At 38.2% G+C, this 22,788-nt stretch overlaps 1 protein-coding gene across 1 annotated transcript in view; it reads right to left on the reverse strand.

The window, feature by feature from the left end:
- The window catches only part of HSD17B4 (hydroxysteroid 17-beta dehydrogenase 4), a 90,681-nt gene that overhangs the window by 63,652 nt on the left and 4,241 nt on the right, over nt 1–22,788 (reverse strand). The window contains exons 2-8 of the mRNA XM_055301632.1: nt 21,947–22,000; nt 13,906–14,016; nt 11,648–11,707; nt 10,277–10,298; nt 10,119–10,165; nt 7,981–8,065; nt 6,439–6,626 (exon numbers count right to left, since the gene is read on the reverse strand). Of these exons, the coding sequence (XP_055157607.1) occupies nt 6,439–6,626; nt 7,981–8,065; nt 10,119–10,165; nt 10,277–10,298; nt 11,648–11,707; nt 13,906–14,016; nt 21,947–22,000 (567 nt within the window). The remainder of the gene's footprint in view (nt 1–6,438; nt 6,627–7,980; nt 8,066–10,118; nt 10,166–10,276; nt 10,299–11,647; nt 11,708–13,905; nt 14,017–21,946; nt 22,001–22,788) is intronic.

Here is a 22,788-nt window from a genome sequence, read left to right on the forward strand (position 1 = left end):
GGTCTCAGGAATTCAGCTAGATAGCTATTAAATCATTCTGAACACCTATGAACTCAACCATAGAACTAAGAAAATAATGGCTACAAGTCTACAATAGAAAAGCGACCATCTTCTGCAAGATAGGTACGGAGAAATGAATCCGAGGAAAACTACAGTAAGATAGACTTGGGGGGGGAGGGAGCCCCTGGAAGCCGGCTACTGTAAAGTGACATAGCAGTGGAGCACAAAATCAGAACTTTTAGAAGTGTGCTCCAGTGAGGGATGTTCCTGCCTGAAAGGTGCTCAGGCAGCAAAAGTGGGGTGGAATCTTCAGTGGGACAGCATGGTCTCAGGATCCCCAGGGTCACAGGAAGACTGGGGGTGCCTGAGGATGGCAGAGTTCCCAGGCATTGGATCACGGAAGCCAGCTGTAGTCAACAAACCCAGGAGGGGGCTCTCAGCTCAGGGTTGCCATAATCCAGGAACCAGGGCACAGTTGGCATGACCACTCTCCAAGCAGGGGCCCAGCAAGCAGCAGAACTGGCGAGAACCCCCTTCCTCTCCCAGGAGGAGTGGCATTCATGTGCAAACCAAAGAGGTCTGCAGGATCTGGGGACTCGATAGAAGGTCATGTCCTGAGATAGAAGTGCTCTCAGGCTGGGGGAGCACAGAGTGTGAATGGAGATAAGGGAGACAGTAGTGATAGACTGCTTTTCCCTGAGGGCGCAGAGACGTGGGGATCCGAGTTTTGAGCTCCAGGGCTGGAGATTGGGAGCCCACCACTTTCACTCTCATCCTCTAAACAGGCATGGGAAGCCTTCAGGGAACAAAAGAAACCTAGAGCAATCCAGAGCAGAGTACTTAGGCTGGCCACCTTGGCAAGGTACAATTCCCCCGGGGGGCAAAGACACTTGAGAATCCAGGCAACAGGTCCCTCTGCCAGAAAATCAGCAAGGACATCCAGCCAAGACCAAGTTTACCAATAGTAGAGAACTACAGAACTCCAGCACTAGGGGAAATAGTACATAGAATTCAATGGTTTGGTTTTTTGTTGTTGTTGTTGTTGTTGTTGTTTTGATTCTCCAGTCTTTCAATTTTAATTTTTTTCTTTCCTTTTTTACAAATTTATCTTATTGGCTCTTTTTGTTAATATTTAATTTTCATTTTTAGTTATTCTACCCTTTCATTGTATTTACTTTTTTTTTTTTTTACATATAGAAGTTTTCTTTTTGTTACAATTTTGGGATCTAGTTTTCTAATAAATGAACCAAAATACACACAGAACCCAATGTATTGCTCTATTCTGTTCACCTGTCTAATCGATTATATTCTCTTTTTTTAATATTTTTTTCTTTCCTTTTTTTTCGGTTTTGGGTCTCTTCTGATTTGTTTATAGTATATATTTCTCTGGGGTTGTTGTTCCCATTTTAGTATTTTGTTCTCTCATTCATCTATTCTTCTCTGGATGGAATGACAAGATGAAAAAATACACTTTAAAAAAGAGAACAAGAGGCAGTAGTGACTGTCAGGGACCTAATCAGTATGGACATAAATAAGATGTTGTAACTAAAGTTCAGAATGACAATTATAAAGATACTAGCAGGGCTTGAAAAAAGCACAGAAGAGACTAGAGAATCCCTTTCTGGAAAAATAAAAAAAACTAATGTCTAATCAAGTTGAAATCAAAAAGGCTATTAATAAGATGTAATAAAAAACGGAGGCTCTAACTTCTAGGAGAAATGACACAGAAGAGAGAATTTGTGACCTAGAAGACAAAATGATGGAGAATAAAGAACCTGAGAAAAAGACAAATAAACAACTATTGGATCATGAGGGGAAAATTTGAGAGATAAGTGATACCATAACACAAAACAGTATTAGAATAACTGGGATCCCAGAGAAAGAGAAAAGGGGGGGGGGGCGTAGAATATATATTGAGGGAATTATATCAGAGACCTTCCTTAATCTGAGGAAGCAAACAGGCATCCAAGAACAGGAGGCACAGAGGACCCCCCTGGAAATCTGTAAAAATAGATCAACACGCCAACATGCAACAGTGAAACTTGCAAATCTCAGAGACAAAGAGAAAAATCCTGAGAGCAGCTCATGACAAAAGATCCACAACCCAAGAAGGTTGAAACATCAGAGAGGCAGCAGACCTATCCAAAGAGACCTGGCAGGGCAGGAAGGACTGGCATGATATATTCAGGGTGCTAAATGAGAAAAACATGCAGCCAAGAATACTTTATCCAGCTAGGATCTCATTCAAAATAGAAGGAGAGATAAAAAGCTTCCAGGACAAACAGAAACTAAAAGTATTTGTGATCACCAAACTAGCTCTACAAGAAATATTATACAGGATCCTTCAAGCAAAGAGAGAGTCCAAAAGTAACACAGATCAGAAAGGAACAGAGACAATATACAGAAATAGGGCTGTACAAGTAATAAATGGCACTAAATTCCTAACTTTCAATAGTTACTCTGAATGTAAATGGGCTAAATATCCCAATCAAAAGACACAGAGTATCAGAATGGATAAAAAAGCAAGAATCATCTATATGCAGTGGGCAAGAAATTCATTTTAGACACAAAGACACCTCCAGTTTTAAAGGGGTTGAGCAGCCGGAGTGGCTCAGCAGTTTAGCACCACCTTCAGGCCAGGGTGTTATCCTGGAGTCCCGAGATCAGGTCCCATGTTGGGCTCCATGTGTGATGCCTGCTTCTTCTCCCTCTGCCTGTGTCTGTGCCTCTCTCTCTCTCTCTCTCTCTCTCTCTCTCTCTCTCTCTCTCTCTCTCACTGTCTCATGAATAAATAAATAAAATCTTAAAAAAAAATCAACTGAGGGGTAGAAAACCATTTATCATGCTAATGGACATCAAAAGACAGCTCAGGTGGCAACCCATATATTAGACAAATTAAATTTTAAGCCAAACATTGTAGTAAGAGATGAGGAAGGATACTATATCATAATTAAAGGGTCCATCCACAAGAAGATCTAACAATTATATAAATATCTATACCCCTAACTTGGAAGCAGCCAATTATATAAACAAAGTAATAACAAAATTAAAGAAACACATACATCCATAATACAATAATAGTAGAGGGCTTTAACACCCCACTCACTGTAATGGACAGATCATATAAGCAGATTAACAAGGAAACAAGGGCTTTGAATGACACACTGGACCAGATGGACTTCACAGATAACATTCAGAGCATTCCATACTAAACCAACAGAATACACATTCTTCTCAAGTGCACATGAAACATTCTCCGGAATAGATCACATACTGGGTCACAAACCAGGTCTCAACCAGTACCAAAAAACTGGTATCATTCCCTGCATATTTTCAGACCACTATGCTTTGAAACTGAAACTCAATCACAAGAGGTAATTTGTTTTTGTTTTGTTTTTTTAATTTTTTTTTAATTTTTATTTATTTATGATAGTCAGAGAGAGAGAGAGAGGCAGAGACATAGGCAGAGGGAGAAGCAGGCTCCATGCACTGGGAGCCTGACGTGGGATTCGATCCCGGGTCTCCAGGATCGCGCCCTGGGCCAAAGGCAGGCGCCAAACCGCTGCGCCACCCAGGGATCCCCACAAGAGGTAATTTGAAAAGAACTCAAATACATGCAGGCTAAAGAGCATCCTACTATCCTACTTAAGAGTCAAGGAAATTAAAGAATTTCAAATTCATGGAAATAAATGAAAATGAAAGCACAACTATTCAAAACCTCTGGGATGCAGCAAAGGCAGTCCTAAGAGGGAAGTATATAAGAAGAAGAAGAAATGAGAAAGGTCTCAAACAAGGTCTCCTTATACCTGAAGGAGCTGGAGAAAAAAACAGCAAATAAAGCCTAAATCCAGCAGAAGAAAAGAAATAATAAAGAATAGAGCAGAAATCAAAGAAATAGACCCAAAAAAAACCAGTAGAACAGATTAACAAAACTAAGGACTGGTTCTTTGAAAGAATTAATAAGGGGATCCTGGGTGGCTTAGGGTTTAGCGCCTGCCTTTGGCTCAGGGCATGATCCTGGAGCCCTGGGATCGAGTCCTGCAACAGGCTCCCTGCATGGAGCCTGCTTCTCCCTCTGCCTGTGTCTCTGCCTCTCTCCTCTCTCTTTCTCTGTGTCTCATAAAATCTTAAAAAAGAAAAAATTAATAAGATTGATAAACCCCTGGCCAGACTTATCAAAAAGAAAAAGAAAGGACCCAAATAAATATAATCATGTATGAAAAAGGAAAGATCACAATCAATACTAAAGAAATACACACAATTTTAAGAGCATATTATGGGCAACTATATGCCAACAAATTAGGCAATCTGGAAGAAATAGATGCATTCCTAGAGACATATAAACTATCAAAACTGAAACAGGAAAAATAGAAAACCTGAACAGACCTATATAATCAGCACAGAAACTGAAGCAGTCATCAAAAATTTACCAACAAAAAACAGTACAGGGCCAGATGGCTTCCCAGGGGAATTCTACCAAACATTTAAAGAAGAATTACTACCTATTCTGAAGTTGCTTCAAAGAAATCGGAAATAGAAGGAAAATTTCCAAACCTGTTCTATGAGGCCAACATTACCCTGATCCCAAAACCAGACAAAGACTCCACCAAAAAGGAGAATTACAGACCAATATGCCTGAATGAACATAGATGCCAAAGTTCTCACCAAGATACTAGCCAGTAGGATCCAGCAATACAAAAGGATTATCACCATGACCGAGTGGCATTCATTACTAAGCTGCAAGAGTGGTTCAACACACTACGTAAATAAAAGAAAGGACAAGAACCATATTATCCTCTCAATAGATGCAAAAAAAAAACATTTGACAAAATATAGCATCCTTTCTTAATTAAAACTCTTCACAGTGTAGGGATAGAGAGAACATACTTTAATATCATAAAAGCCATCTATGAAAAGCCCACAGCAAATATCATTCTCAATGGGGGAAAACCTGAGAACCTTTCCTCAGGGTAGCACAGCAGGGATGTCCACTCTCACCACTGCTATTCAACATAGTGCTAGAAGTCCTAGCCTCAGCAATCAGACGACAAAAAGAAATAAAAGACATCCGAACTGACAAAGAAGTCAAACTCTCACTATTTGTAGATGACATGATAGTGTACATGAAAAACCCAGAAGACTCCACCTCAAAATTGCTAGAAGTCATACAGGAATTCAGCAGAGTGGCAGGATACAAAATCAATACATGGACGTCAGTTGCATTTCTATACACTAACAATGAGACTGAAGAAAGAGAAATTAAGGAGTCCATCCCATTTACAAATGCACCCAAAACCAGAAGATACCAAAGAGGTAAAGGATCAGAAAACTACAGAAAACTACAGAACTACAGAAAACTACAGAACTACAGAACTATAGAACTACAGAACTACAGAAAACTACAGAAACTCAGAAAACTACAGAACACTCATGAAAGAAATTGAAGAAGACACAAAGAAAGGGAAAAATGTTCCATGCTTCTTCCATGAATGGAAGAAGAAATATTGTTAAAATGTCTATGCTACCTAAAGGAGTCTATATATTCAATGCAATTCCTATCAAAATACCATCAACTTATTTCACAGAGGTGGAATAAATAATCCTAAAATTTGTATGGAACCAGAAAAGACCCCGAATAGCCAGAGGAATGTTGAAAAAGAAAACCAATGCTGGTAGCATCATAATTCTGAATTTCAAGTACTATTACAATGCTGTAATCATCAAGACAGTACGATACTGGCATAAAAACAGACACATAGATCAATGGAACAGAATAGAGAACCCAGAAATGGACCCTCAACTCCATGGCCAAATCCTCTTCAACAAAGCAGGAAAAACTAGCCAATGGAAAAATGTCTTTTCAACAAATAGTGTTGGAAAATTGTACAGCCACGTGCAGAAGAATGAAACTGGACCATTTCCTCATACCATACACAAAAATAGACTCAAAATGGACAAAGAACCTAAATGTGAGACAGGAATCCATCAAAATACTAGAGGAGAACACAGGCAGCAACCTTTATGACCACAGCAACTTCTTACTAGACACATCTCCAAAGGTAAGGGAAACAAAGGGAAAAATGAACTACTGTGAATTCATCAGGATAGAAAGCTTTTACACAACAAAGGAAATAGTCAACAAAACCAAAGACAACCAACAGAATGGAAGAAGATATTTGCAAATGACATATCAGACAATGGGCTTGTATCCAAAAATCTAAAAAGAACGTACCAAATTCAACACACAAAAAACAAACAATCCAATCCAGAAATGGGCAGAAGAAATAAACACACATTTTTCCAAAGACAACATACAGATGGCCAACAGACACATGAAAAAATGCTCAATATCACTCGCCATCAGAAAATGAAATACTTTTACAGAGCTCATTCTGCAGATTTGTGGCTCAGAGCATTTAAAAAATCTAAGCTACTTACCCTCAGCCATAACGGTTTGGGTCATCCGTGATCCAGCAGTAGGAGCAATGGTGTTACAATGAATGTTGCTTGTCTTGCCTTCAATTGCAAGGGTATTTGAAAAGCCCAGAAGACCCAGCTTTGCAGCACTGTAACTGGCCTGGCCAAAGTTTCCATATATTCCTGAAGCTGACGAAGTCATAACAATCCTAAAAGGAAAATCAATCTCTCAAAATCTCTCTTCCATGTTTTGATAACACTGCAACTCTGAGCCTTTTATTCTTTTCCCATAGTATTACATCCGTCAAAAGCAATGACTGTTATACTGTCATTAGGTTCCTACAGTCATCACTTACACATGCAAAATAATAATAAAAATAATTCTCAAAATTCAGCTACAAGGGACACCTGGGTGGCTTGGTGGTTGGGCGTCTGCCTTCAGCCCAGGGCATGATCCTGGAGACCTGGAATCGAGTCCTGCATTGGGCTCCCTGCATGGAGCCTGCTTCTCTCTGCTTATGTCTCTGTCTCTCTGTGTCTCTCATGAAAAAATAGAATCTTTAAAAAAAAGAAAATTCAGCTACAAGATTTAACTATTTTAAAAGGAATCCCTGATTGGGATCAAATATTCAAATACAGGAATGTATGTTCATTATCTACAGAAAACAACAATAAATATTTATAAACATGAAATAAAGTGGCAACAAGTTAAAATTATCGTAAGAAACAGAAAAATTAGTTCTAATTCTTTAGTTCTCATTACTTTGCCCCTCTCTTTCTGGATAATATTAAATCCCTCATATTCAAACAATGCCATCTCCAAAATGTGACCCATCTCACCCTACTGAGTAGACCAAGTAAAACAATTCATATCATTTATTTTCAGTAACTTTGAGAGGAGAAACTAGAACTCTCCAACAGGAACAGGTATCACAAACAACTCAGTGGTAGTAGATGTGTGTGAACCCAAGGTTAACAGGAAGGACCCTGACAGAGTCCATGGAGCCCCCTCCTGGCTCTGCCCCATTCCAAGTCACTCACACAGACACAGCCACAGTCCTACAGCTCCCAAACAGTTTATAAAGACCAATTCATGTTGGACAGTACTAGCAAGCTGGACACAGTGTTCATCTCTCCTCAGCTGGTCAGTGGATACAGAATGATACTTCAATTACAGAATAAAAGTACAGCTGAATCCTCAAAGTCTCTACTGCTAGAATATCAGAGAACTCCAGGAAATCCATTCATAATGAAAAGTAGGAGGTGAAAAGAAATATAAATATATTTATATTATATTATATTATATTATATTATATATATTATTATATTATATTTATTTATATTTATAAAATATAAAGTTGCCCAGCTCAGCTAATCTGTGACTAAATGACACCAAAGTAATAAGAGGGTTCAGTTCATGCCAAGAGTTCATTAAAAGCCTGTGCATGTGTGTGAAGAGATCTTCCTCAAATCAGAGCACTTATCTTTCCCTGCACACAAGGGCCCACACACAGCAAGTCCAATGCCCCGCCCCCCATCCCCGACAGCCACACACAACTCTACCTTCCAAACTTTTGTTTCTTCATATGATCCCAAGCTGCCCGGGTCACTTGGAATGAGCCTCGCAAATGGACTCTGTGGATTATATCTAAAACAATAAATTATTTTGATTATATATTTTGTCAAAAATTAGAGAGGCAAAATCTATATAAGAAATGATTTATTTATACAATATTTTGTATAAATGATTTATTTATACAATATAATTTATTTATACAAAGATGTTCACTTTATATTGAGCATTCAAAATCAACTACTGTCATATTGCTGCTCTCTGAGTAACCATTTTTGCTTTTGTCCCAATTATGTAACCAATCAATAGTCCATACCCATTCTCCTTATAATTTGCGATAAAATTATTGTAATACCTCTACACATCTAAATACAACGCTATATTTATGTCTAATTTATAAAAAAGAGTCCACTAATACAAACATCCGAAAATTTTATACATACAATTGGGACTGAACACAAACATTAGTTAAAGTGTAATGTAAAAAAAAAAAAAAAAAGTGTAATGTATACAATTGTTGAATCACTATGTTGTGCACTTGAAAATAATATAATATTGTATGTCAACCATTCTTCAATAATGAAAGTTTTTTTAATGAAACAAATAAAATTTCTAGGGGATCCCTGGGTGGCGCAGCGGTTTGGCCCCTGCCTTTGGCCCAGGGCGCGATCCTGGAGACCCGGGATCGGATCCCACGTCAGGCTCCCGGTGCATGGAGCCTGCTTCTCCCTCTGCCTGTGTCTCTGCCCCTCTCTCTCTCTCTCTCTGTGACTATCATAAATTAAAAAAAATAAAATAAAATAAAATAAAATTTCTAAAAAAACCAATCATGACCTACACAGTTCACTGTCAAGAAATGTTCGCCAGTTGCTCACTATGTCCCTATATCCCTATTTTTACCAGGGTAAATTGCAAATGAGATGGGGCAGAGGAGGATCAGAAAATAGAGGGAGAGAGGGAGGAATCAAGGCAGGGGGAGAGGAAGGGAGGGAGGGATGGCGGGGGGTGGGTGGAGGGGGGGAAGATTGGGGGGTGGGTCCCATTTGTTTTTAAAGAGATGAACAGACAACCTGGGAAATGACTCAGATAGATAAATAACTCTAGATTTAATTTTAATTATCACTGTTATTAATCTTTGTTTCAGGCTAGAACCTCAACAAATGTTTTCATGGGTCTATTAGAAGAATACAAAAGTGAAAAAACGAACTTAAAAAGAAAAACTAAAAAAAGGTAAAGGTAGCCAGGTGGTTAGGAGTGGTGAGCCAGGAGTGGAAACGACCCAGCCTCACCAGAGCTGAAAGAGGGTCAATAACATAATCCTACTTTGCCAGCAAATCCTTTCTTTCTCCACTTCTTTCTACCCCAGTTGTTAAAGCAAAAAGAGGAAATTAAGAGCCCTTTAATAACAAATCACAAAGATGCTTTGCTTCTTCCCAAAGAACTTCTGGCAGTACATCCTAGAAGCACACTCCATCACTCCATCCACAGTGACGTAACTCACCTCAGCTCCCATGCCTCCCACACTCCCAGCCACCATTGTTTGTTATAGTTCTGATGGCCATGAAAGTAAAGGCATAAAGAGCAAACAAACCAAAAAAAAGTGATTTGCTCGTTATCAAAACTCAATCTTTCCAATGTGGCATTCCTAATGGGATTTTCCCCTACACAGGAGAAACATCTAAGGTATTCCCACCCAGTTCTCAGATCTCCAACATTTTCAGTGCCCCAGACTCCCTTCCATATCCTGATCTTGCTCTTGAAATAAGAATGCACAGGGAACTAAGCAGGTTGAAGACTGTTAGAAAGAGTTAATATGGCTAGAAAATGCTAACAACTTCTCAAGAAGAAAAAAGGTAGAAAAGAACTGAAAGACACAAAATCCTTTCAGGTAATTTCTGCCAAATGGCTTAAAATTTTTTCATTTATAAAATGTTAAAAGAAAATAGGCTACTTCCAACTGTTGTCATTTTCAGTTGTAAAGCTTAGTATTCATCATGCTCATCATCTACATTAACAGAAGCAAAAGTAAGTAGAAGTAAGTTTTTCCTTAAATGTACAAATTTCTCAAATATTAAAAGGCTAAAGGAATAGTTAGGCTCCACAGAGACATATGTTACAAACAACTTACCCCAATCTTCATCGCTTATTCTACCAAAAGAACTGTCCCTCAGAATTCTAAAAACAGTATTATACAGGTTAGACAGGGAAGGAGTATCCACTTAAAAAACTCACCAAAAACTTAGCATGCACATTATTTTACCCAAAATGAAAAAAAGAGATACTCACCCAGCATTGTTGACCACAACATCTACAATATAAAAAAATTCAAGTCACAAACATAAAAGCAAGTATATTAATTTGCATTGGCTTACAACTCATATTTCTTTCAAAATTAGGCTTTTTCTCCCTCATGGAAAAGTAAATAATAATAGCAAAAGAGTGCTATCAGAACAAAATTTTATAAAATTTTTGCTATCAGAGAAAAAAAAAAAAACAAAAGCAAACAACAACAAAAAAAACCCTCTGATTCACAAGTTTCTCATCATGTCAGGGCTTTCCTCTCAAACTTACATATGTAAATGTTTCCACCTCCACCTTCTGCCAAAATTCTTTTTATATAATCAGCTGTTGCTCAACTCTTAGGTTCTTAGCTTTCACTGGTAACCATAAGCCACACCTCATTTAACCTCAGAATTCACTCAGAAAGTTATAAGTTTAAAAGATTTTTCTTTGCCACTCAAGCATCAAAATTCCAGGAAGGAAACTATTTTTAGAAACTGATGGCCTTTCTTAATACATAACTGTATTCTTACTATTAAAAAAAAAACAAAACAGAATTTTTTTTAAGGTTCAACCATTATCTTGTGGCTGTTTTTACCCTGTAACTTCGTATTTTTGTGACCTTTATCCCTCTGTCAAATGAACAAGTCCTTTATAAGCTCAACACAGCATGACCAGAAAAACAAATCTATTAGACAAAAAAAAGGGGAGGAGAGCACATTCAAATTATAAAAATTAATGTTTTCCAGAATGTAAACATGTTGGGCTTCTCTGCAGGAATGTTTCCCTGTAGTAGCTCAATAATCTTTTACTAAGAACATGTAGAACTAAACCAGAAAGATTATCTAGAGAGGAATAAACTAAACAACACATTTGAAATCCTTCTCAAAACTAAAGATTTTTATTTTAATTTATAAAATAACTAATTAATTAATTATTAACTAATTCACAAGATACTGAATCCTTATGATCTAAATCATAATTATCTAAAAGATTCCATGGGGTCCTCTATTGCCAAAATATTTATTTTATAAACATATTTGGGGCATAATTCAATTATCACGTATAAGAAACTTAGAAAATGCTTATAACTTTCTTAAAGTTTTTAAGACCAAAAAAACGTAAAACAAACTCAACATACTTTTGCATAAAAAATGCCACCTCAAGCCTTTTATGGAATGAGGTAGGGAATGTAAAAAAAATTAGTTTGCAAAATCAAAAAAACTAAATCAAAAAACTTGGCTATGTAAAATGAATAAAGAAAAACTTGCTTATAAAGAAAAAAGGAATTTTTTATAAACAAAAATAAAATCAAAAACACTTTATTAGGAAGGTAGGAGCTCCTCTGTTAGTGCCATAAACACAAAGAAACATCACCTATTCTTCCAAAAGCTTCTAGTGCTGTCCGTACAATCTTCTCTCCTGCTTCCACTGAATCTGGAGGAATGGAAAATTAGTATGAAACATCAGTAATATCCCTCACAAATAACTTCTAAACTCTGTGGAGCACAGTACATGACAGATACTATTCACTCAACAGATTTCCACAAAAATAAATTTATATTGCAGGCACATAACAAATCAAAATATAGATGATTTAATGTTACAAAGGAAATGCAGCCCCTAAAACAATTCTTTAACTTAAAAAAAGGGGGTGGGGGGAATAAAAAATATTTTGACAAATACTATCTCTAAAATACAACTTTCTGTGAGGATGGAAATGTCTTATTTCCATCATAATATAGTAGTCACTATACACGAGTGTCCACTGAGCTCTTGAGATGTGAGTAGTATGACAGACAAACCGAGTATTTAATTTTGTTTAATTTGTATTTAATTTTATATTCACATTAGCATTTCCCTTTAAAGATGCTAATCAGAATTTACAAGGAAGGAAAGGGGGTACATGTTTAATTTGAAAAAGCAAGTTCAATGCTATGTAACTACATACGGAAATAAACCTACTGTTTGTACAATACTAAGTACAAAAAGTAAAGCTCCACAAAACAGAGTGGCTTTCTTATCTTCTACTCATCAGCCCAGGGGAAGGGCTCATATCCCCAGAGTTGTGTGTCAAAGGGTCAGGTATCAACATCCCACTGCCTCTCTCTGTTCTGTACAATCAGTGGGGAGGAGCCAGGAAACATATTCCCTTCCTTGAGATCCATAAAGTCCTGAGATAGATCTGCCAAAAATAGACACCCATCTAAAGAACAGAGGAGGAGAAGCCTGCAGGTGCAGGCAAATCTTAGGAGCAGAGTGCCGATGAAAGAGAGCTGGCATATCCAGGTAAGCCGTGGCAACTGCCTGCTGCAGGCTGACCCAGTCATTCAGATTCCTTGACATGAACCTGCTCAGCCCCTCTAATGGTTATGCAAGCCTTTAATTCTTTGTATCAAAACCCTTCACACTTGGAAACCTACAGGGAGGGGTACCTGAGTGGTTCAGTTGATATCTGCCTTTGGTTAAGCATCTGCCTTAGGCTCAGGTCATGATCCCAGGGCCTGGGAGAGAGTCCCCACATCAGGCTCCCTGCTCAGCGGGGAATCTGCCTCTCCCTTTGCCCCTCACCTCACCCCTCATGAGCACACCCACACATACTCAAGTGCTCTCTCCCTCTCTCAAAACTAAATAAATAAGATCTTAAAAAAAAAAAAAAAAAAAGGAAACCTACAGGAGGTTTTCCTAACTGCATCTGGATTGATTGATACGGATTGCATATCAAAACTGGGGGGATAGGAAGGGGGAGAGTCTGGAATTATTATCATTACAAAATAAATTTAACTCCAGAATTTTTAAAAAAAAGTTTAAAATATTTTTTGTAGCTCTTCAGTAAGAAGATACTAAAGTATCTGTCTCATTATTCCCTAGAACCTCAAAACAAATCATATCCTATTTCCTTTCCTTTAAAATGTCAAGATCAAGTGACTGGCAATCTAATTTTACCACTGGCTAATAAAAACAATCTAATTTGCAGAAAAGTCAGTAAGCACTTACTTTTTAAAGTGGATCTATTTGAGAAGGTTCCTTACAGATACTATTAGAATCAATATATCAAATGCTGTTTTCCTTGTGGCTTTACTTTTTAATGCCTAACTTTGATTCTTAGGTTTTTACAAAGGTAAGAAAGTTACATACAACAATGATTACTTGTGCAAAAGGGAACGCAGTGGTTGGATACAAAAGGGCATTTTACTTCCTACATTCTATTACTTCAAGGATTTCTCTACAACTATTTTTTAAAAGAAGAATCTAATGTTATTCTGTAGAAATACCTAAAACCTTTTAGCTAAAATGGGTTTTTCAAGAACAAGAGCATATTCATAGTCACATCATTAATAATCATTAAAAATTTACTGATTTTATCATAAAATAATTTACTGATTTTATTAATAAAATGTTAAGTAAACAGGCTGAAAGTTAAGACTTGTGAAATGATCTATATCAAAAGTTCTTAAAAACCTCATATATTATATAAAATAGCCAAACAGATTGGGCTGACCCAGTGAAAATCTAATCTCATACACTGGAACGCTGAGACATTTGCTCAATGATCACTAACGTGAGCGATAGCGAGCGACAGCAGTAGTTGAAGGAAAATGGAAGAAACAGTATAGCTCTTTCAAATATCATACCGTAGTTGGCCACAGCTTTTCCGCCTTTACTTCGTATTTCTTCAACAACCTTATCGGCAGCTGCAACGGAGCCTTTACTCAATCCCTTTAAGTCTCCTCCTAAATCATTCACTGCAATGCAAAAACAAACAAGAACTCATTTCTAAGCCTCAAAATACAAATTGGAAATAAAAGCCCATTGTGACTGTATTCTGTTATCTCAATTCCTTCCTACGCTGTACCCGTCTTATGAAACATGCCAGAAGACAGATACCTTCAAACCTGCCTCTTTGTTTAGAGTGAGAGATGAAGCAACAAATATACTGAAACACAGATTCAGGTCATGAGATTAACTTTGCAATGCTTTTCCTTTTTGAAAAGAAAAAGAACATGATTCGACCCACTTTCAGTCAAAGGAAGAAAAATATTCATAAAGCCTAGTGTATCAGGGTCTACAATAAAAGTAATAAAACTTATCTGTTATAAGAGATCAGAAACTACATACAGAACTCATGTGTTCAGCCGCTAATTGATACCATGACTCCACTGTTAGATGTTTTAACAACGAACCATACTTACCACACATCTCACAGTATTCCATTACACAGATACAAACCTGAATCGAGCATTTACTATTTGCAAGAAAATCTACGTAGGAAGATGGCACCTGTCCTCAAAGACCTTTTCTCATCTACTCAAAGTTAAGTATGGGATGGCTACAATAATCCATGGATGTAACAACAAGTATATAAAAAGCCAACAGAACATGGGGACAAATAATAAAGTTAGTGTATGTCACAACTGAAGGTAAAATTTACAAAATAACATGCAAAAACTAATGAGAAGATACATAGATCAATAACAAATAACCTGAAAAAAACCAAATTAATAAAAACACTTGAGACAAAGAAACAATTTACATTGCAAAATGAACATCTGGGGAGTTATTACATAAATTTTGAGGAACGACAATAAAAAAATTACTAATTAATAAATGACAAGGTGTTACATACTAAAATTGAGAGCCTTTTAATATTACCAAAGGGATGGATGCCACATCTGGAAAAAAACAAACACGATTTTTTTTCTTTTAAAGAACGTCTCTCTCCCTCTTTCTCTCTCTTCCCGCACCCTTTTTTTTGATTCGGGTGAAGGCTGGATAGGGTTGGGTGGTTAAAGATAAGAGAATGAGACAGGGAAAAAGCCAATGCCTAACCACAATGAAAATCAGCTAAGTGAAATGTGTTTTCATATAGCTTTTTTAAGTAAAAAGGGTTTCTCGAAATGTGGACTGGAATATATTTTTCAAACAATGTAGTCTTATTGTCTTACTGCAAATAAAAACTAGTATGAAGATACAAAGTAATGGAAAGAGGCTGACATTATCCCTCAAGAAATGAAAAAAGATTCTCAAGACTGAATTCCTATTAATCGTTAATTTCCATGCAATTACTCAAATGACAAGAAACAACCAGTAAAAAACATCAGGAGTTTAAGACATGCAGATCACAGTCTTTTAAGAGCCTTTTTAACTAAGTAAGGGAAAGTTCAAAAGCAAATTGGCCAATGGCACTTTTAATAAAGAATTGCTCTATTGTGCAACAGAACACTACCCTCAAGTGGAAATTGTTCAAAGTGCAACCAAACAGGTAAGCAATGAAGCCAGAATAATTTATTGAAAAAATAATAATAATAATTTATTGAGATCAGTGCCATACAGCTAAACAGCAAAACAGATTTATTGAAGTCTATACATTAGAATGTACTAAACCATCATGCCACTGTCATCAGACCTAAATCACAGGCTTATCACCTGAACTAGAACACTTTTCTGGTTACATGGTCAAAGCCTGGGAGAGCAACAATGTTAAAAGACTTCTGCAATTAAACACAAAGAAAAATATATTCATACTATGTGACACTGTTACCATTAAATGTATGGCTAAAATTGTAAGGAGTAATAATAATAAATAAATTTTAAACATATCATTAGTAGCTTATATTGGTATGTGCCATACTTCTCATTTTCAAAGAACTATTGGGTACATTGCAGCCTTTGATCCCCACAGAGATTTTTTAAAAATTGGCAGGAACACCTGTTCCTAGTTTCGTAGATGAAGAAAGTCAGGAAGGGTTAGGTAACTTGCCCCAGGCTCCCAAGGCTGTCTGAAACAGCAAAATCTAGACTAGAACCCGAACCCACCGCAATGCTACTCTGTTCCTCTAATGCTGTTAACAAGTTTCTTGTATCCTAAAAAGAACGTAAGTTTTTCCACTAAACAAAAAGGGAACAACACAGAGTTGCCATTACTGTCTTCAACATTGGGTTGAAAGATACAATCACCCTAGTCATCAGCAATCTTCTCCAGAGTGGCCATAAATGTATCTAAATATTTGAAGGACCACAAAATGCAGTGGCAATTTAGACAGCAGTGTCTTAAATTAGGTTCCTGTCCCTGATTTTCCTTGTCTAAACAACAAGATGGCATCAAAGGTATCTTCACTGAGAGAAAAAAATGAAAATAAGAAACTGGTCATCTAGAGTTCAGTCCTTGGACCTCTTCTCCTGCTCATCTATACTCATGACTCAGGTAATCTGATCCAGTCTCCTGGCTTCAAATACCACCTATAAAACTGAGAAGATTCAGATTTATATAGTTCCAACCTGTCCCCCAAATACAGAGTCTTTCTTGTACCCCACTTCCTACTTAGTATCTCCATCTGAAAGTCTAGCAGGAACATCTCGCCAACGATTTGGCCCTCCTGTGGTCTTTCCTGTCTCAGTAAATGGACTATCTTCCTCCTTCCCTTGCAACCTATATCAGCAAATCCTGCCATATCTACCTTCAAAATATACCTAGAGTTTAACCTCTGCACCACCTTCACCCCATGACCTAGTTAAATCACCACCATCTCTTATGTGGATTATTGTTAACATCTTGACAAGACTCTCTGCTTCCACTTCTCTTTCTAAATGGAAAAATCCCAAGGGTGTACAAGAAGAGTTAATAGTATAAAAGGCCCAATGACCTCTTCATCCATCTCCACTTCCACTCTTGCTTCCTCACAATCATTCTCTACATAGCAATCAGAACCATCCATTTAAAACTTAAATCAGGTTATGCTGCTCCTCTGTTTACTCAAAAATGGCTTCCCATTTCCATCAGAGTAGAAGCCAGGCCTGACTCAGAATGAACAATCTTACGCAACCTGGCCTTCTGTGACCTCTGCTCTCCTCTCAGTTTTGTTCCGGTTGATGACCTTGCTCCAGCTGCAGGGACCCTCTTGCTGACCCTGAACACCTGAGCCTCCTCCTGCCTCAAGACTGAGGCATAGCTAGCTGTGCCCCCTGTCACCATTCCTGGGCCTCAGACCTTTTCAGGGCATAATCCTGCCCTGCCTACAGGTCCTTCCTTGGAGTTCTCTTCCAGCCCATTCATTCTGATTGTTTTATTGGATATATTTTTACATATCTATTTATTGTTTCCCCACCACCCTCCACTAGAAGGTAAGCTCTGTGAAAACAGGGACCCCATTTGTTTTATTTCCCACTCCACTCCCTCAGCTGCTAGAAAAATGTTTGCTACATGACAAGCACCCAATAAATAACTGTTGGATGAATAACTGAGTCCATTCAATGCTGTCTATTACCTGTATGAATTATTTTTAGGTTTTATATCATTTTAAAATGCTAAATGGCTAGAGCTATTCTCTAGCTATCTTTAAAGGCTGTCCCCTAAAATCTGCGTTAGCAATACTAATAGGAAGTATCTGGGGAAGATGTGGGCATTGTACATATAGCTCATTTATTATTATAAGCTGGAATCCACATGTGCTTTCATTCATATAACTTATTTGCTTAAGCAGCACATATGTCTTTTTTTCCCCTTTATTTATTTACTTACTTATTTTACCTAAATTCTAGGTAGTTGATGTACAGTTCAATGTTGGCTTCAGGAGTAGAGTTCAGTGGTTCATCATTTACATACAACACCCAGTACTCATCACAAGTGTGCTGCTTAATGCCCATCACCCATCTAACCCATCCCCAACCCGTCTCCTTCCATCTACCTTCACTTTGTTCTCTATCATTAACAGTCTCCATGATTTCCTTTTTTCCTCTCCCATGTCATCAATTTTGTTTCTTAAATTCTACATGAATGAAACCATATGGTATTTGTCTTCCTCTGATTGACTTACTTCACTTAGCATAATACACTCTAGCTCCATCCATATCACTGCTAATGGCGAGATTTCATTCTTTTTGAATGAATGAATGAATGAATGAATGGCTGAGTAGTATTCCATTCTATGTGCATGTGTGTGTGAGAAACTTTTTTTTTTAAGATTTTTTATTTATTCATTCATAGAGGCTCACAGAGAGAGAGAGAGAGAGAGAGAGAGAGAAGGCAGAGACACAACACAGGCAGAGGGAGAAGTGGGCTCCACACAGGGAGCCCGACGCGGGACTCGATCCCCAGTCCCCAGGATCATGCCCCAGGCTGCAGGCGGCACTAAACCACTGCTCCAAACCACTGCACCACTGGGGCTGCCCGAGAGAGAAACCTTTTTATCCATTTATCACTCATCACTCAATGGGCTGTTTCCACTTTGGCTATTGTTGATAATGCTGCTATAAACACTGGGGTCCATGTACTCCTTCAAATGTGTATTTTTATATTCTTTGGGTAAATACCTACTAATGCAATTGCTGGATCATAGGATAGTTCTATTTTTAGCTTTGTGAGGAACCACCTTACTGTTCTCCAGAAAGACTACACCAGTTTCAATATGTATGTCTTGCTTGACTGATCACTAAGCACTTGGCTTACACTTGAGAAAATACATCAGTGCCTAAGGCAGGCCCTTTCCTTTGAGAATCTAGAAAAGAAACACGTTTTATATAAGGAGGCTGGGATGCCCTTGAGTGAGAAAAACCTCAGGCTTTGACACCTCCAGGTCCTCAGCACAATACCTAGCACATGGCAGGCAGTCTCTACTATTGGCTCCATTCCTTTCCCTTTACAAAGGTCTTTAATTTGGGGGATGCCTGAGTGGCTCAGTCAGTTGAGCATCTGCCCTAGGCTCAGGTCATGATCCCAGGGTCCTGGGATTGAGCCCTACATGGGGCTCCCTGCTCAGTGGGGAGTCTGCTTCTCCCTCTCTGCCCACCCCTCCCCACTCCCATACTCTCTCAAATAAATAAAATCTTTAAAAATGTTTTTTAAAAAAAGGCCTTTAATTTTTGAGGTCACTTAATCCCCACCATGACGCTCGAAGTTTGATAAAGGTGGCTTCTAATAGTGCCAGAGGTCACGTGATGAGGCAGCACAGCCAGGATTCCAAGCACAACCTAACTTCGAAGCCAGTGCATTTTTCCCACCAGGGTTCCCCTTCCGGCTATGAGGATCACACAGGGGTTGGAAATATGGGCTCTGGCATCAGAACACAGGAGCCTAAGAGTCATTTTTACCAGCCACTGTAAAACTGCAGCATGGAAAAGAAATTATGCCCCCCTTAAAGGGTCACGGCTTCAATGACCCAAAGGTACTACTTCTCCAGTTCAAGAATTGAAAATCTTCTGCCTTTCTGACCATCAAAAAAGAGGTTCTTCTTGCTGGACTACTTGAGTCTTCTTACCATGCCTCAAGAGAAAACTTAAAAATCAGAGACTGGCCTATGGCTCACCCGTTGAGAAAAGGCTGAGCAGTTCTTATACCCTTATACCCATAATGCTTTATGTTATGGAACAGTAGACACAGCAATCATATTAACATGAAGCTAGAGAACATCTTTTGTGATGCCTGGCCAAGTGATTTCCTCTGGCCAATGAAATGTGAATGGAAGTGGCACGCTAGCACAGGACAGATTTAGGAGCCATCAAGTGGATCCACTGGTATTCCCCCACAGCAATGACCCAGACAGATGTTGCTCCTTTAGCTGGGATCCTGAAATTAGGAAGACACTTAGAGCAGAAACACTGCTGGCCACAAGCTCAAAGGTCACAAAAGCTACCCTACACCTTTGGCCCTACTTCTTCCTGAACTCTGAGCTACTCATAAAATTATCTGAGGAGTCACTTTTTCATAGACCAGATACTGTGATGTCATACCATCCCAGGTTTATTTGTTCCTCTCCTTTTTCTTACTCATGTAAAAACTATGGTGGGCAGAACAAAAATGAACAAAGGAGAAATAGTAGTGTGGTGTGATGTAAGCTGGAAGCAGGGTATCTAGTTTTAAAAAGCTAGAATAAAGGGTAGCAGTGGTTAGGGAAGGAACACAACTCACTGTTGGTCTACAAAGTTAACAGGTCACAGAATAAACAGCAATAGAAAAACATCAGTCAAAAGCTAAGCAATTTCACAGAGGTTGACTTTTCCCTAAACCAAACTAAATCTGGCTCTTCAGCCAAGTATGACAAAATAATTTTCCAAGATACAAATCCTTCTGCCTTGCTGGACTTCACCGGCACTTGCTGCAATCCCACTTCTACGGCAATGATACAATAAACAGACACGCCGTACCTCTGTCTATCTTTTTGTTAGAACTCAAAAACTTCTATTGTGAATTTAATAAATTCAGTGGTAAGAGATGAAGATAGGAAAACTGATCCACACAAACACACATGGCTTTACAAAGTAAGTTTATAAACTAAGATCACATCTTAATCACAACCAGAAATAGGAATTTATTCAACCCATCTCAAAGACACACCTGTCCCTCCCCCACCAACTCCAAGAAGAGTCTATGTCAAACAACAAAAAAGATCCAATGAACAAAGTACCTCTTTGCACAAGGATATATTCTAGATCCTTCAGGAGATACAGAAGATAAAATAGGGTCCTTGCACTTACAGAATTGAGCAGGAAAAAATGTAAATAAATAAAAATGTATAAGGTAAAAATATTACAAAACAGCAACAGAAAAAAAAGAGGAAAAAAAAAAAACAGTAACAACACGGGTCTTTGGTCTGACATGAACTATCTTGCGAAAATCTGGCAGCCAGGGCCTGAACTATACACCCTCTGGCTAAATAGCACAATGTCAAAATCTGTGCTTGCCACAAGAAGCAGACTGGATTAGTAGACAGTGGATATGTCTTTAGGCAAGGAACATCCAAAGATTCTGTGTCCCTTCCATAGAGATAAGCTATATATTCCCATGGAAGGAGAAGAGTATAATTAAATGGCTGCTTGGGTCTTCTCTAGAAAACCAGGTTGCCTGCTTACCTGGTTGTTATGCATGTCTCCATAAACAAATTTGTCTCTCTGCATTCCTTAGTAAGAGGCAAAAAAAACTGTCATTAGGAAGTCATTATAAGCCAACAATTTTACTCCAAAAAAGAGACTAATAAATATTGGCCATATCATCTGCCTTACCTACCTACCCTGCACTTAGCACTAATTCATTTATTGCCCACAAAGGCTTGGCTGCAGAAAGATCCACTCTTGTGGACACACCACATCATGCCAGGTCAAAACATTTAAATTACTAAAACATCCCACCTTGTGATCCCTCAATATAGCATCTTCCAACTGATGATCCATAATAAAATCCACGCAACTGCCCCTTCAATTAACACTTTAAATATCTGTTGTAAGAAGCTTCCAAATGAAAAAATTTGATGAGATTAAAAACAAACAAACATACTTTGGATTTTCTGACTCCAAACTTCTAGTCCTCAAAATGCACTTCTTATTCTTATCAATATATTTTACTTGCAGGGATTCATCTTGCACCAGCCTTCCATCTCAAAAAATTACAGCTCACAGTTTACCAAATTCAAGAATTTCCTGTTATACAATGAATGCCTGACCATCTTTATCAATTCTGTTCAGCTGCAAATTCTGTGAAACTAGTCTACTTCAAAAAGGAAGTTAGAAAAAAAAAACAAAAACAAAAAGGAAGTTAGAGAGACAGCCTCAAGAAAAATTTTTGCTGGCAGAAGAAATAATTAGTGATGAAACTTGACCTTGACAAATTATGTGATGGTGGCTGACTTGTGACAATTGTACTTTATATTCCATTTACTCGTCAAAAAGAAAAATTTACCAACTTACCAACAACAGATGCACCTCTTTCTGCAAATGCCAGGGCATAGGCTCGGCCCAGTCCTATAAAAAAAAAATAATAATCAGAAAGCTGAGCAAATATTAGCAATTTTGTGGGGTCCATTTAAATCAACCCCTATTTTAAAATAAAAGTAACTGGCAAGAAATTACCTATATCACAATGATAAGGTCTTCACTGATACTCTCCGCATCTAGCTCACCTTTTTCTATCTTACAGAGGTCAGAAAGCTTAAAACTGTATTTTCCACCTATCCTGCCTATCATTTCCTACCCCTGGCAGCTAAGTAGAAGGGTAGGAAATGTGTTCCACCTTTAAATGCATTTGCATATCTGGAAGGTGGAAATGAAGCAAAAGTTAGCGTTACTGTGACTTCTGGCTGCTGCTGTTTGTAAGAAGCTGATTTCTTTTTAAGATTTTTTTTTTTTTTTTTAGTCATTAGATACACAGAGAGAGGCAGAGACACAAGCAGAGGGAGAAGTAGGCTCCCCACAAGGAGCCCCATATGGGACTCCATCCCTACCCCTGGATCATCCCCTGAGCCAAAGGCAGATGCTCAACCGCTGAGCCACCCAGGGGTCCCTAGAAGCTGATCCTTGAAGCTTCCTAGGTATTAAGAAACAGTGCATGTAGTGACGACTTCTTGATCTAGCTGCCTCTCGATAGAGCTCCAACTGGCAGCTTCCATTCTCTACGCCCTTGGTTTATCCAGTGGCTGTAGCAGTTCCAACAGCATCCTCAGAGGTAGCAGCTCCCCTAATCAACCAGTTCTGATTGTTTGAAAAGTCATTGCAAGAGAAAGTGCCAAGGACCCAACTGCCTGTGGTGGCTG

The sequence above is a fragment of the Nyctereutes procyonoides genome, unplaced genomic scaffold (assembly GCF_905146905.1).
Source record: "Nyctereutes procyonoides isolate TBG_1078 unplaced genomic scaffold, NYPRO_anot_genome, whole genome shotgun sequence".
In the NCBI taxonomy this organism is placed as follows: Eukaryota; Metazoa; Chordata; class Mammalia; order Carnivora; family Canidae; genus Nyctereutes; species Nyctereutes procyonoides.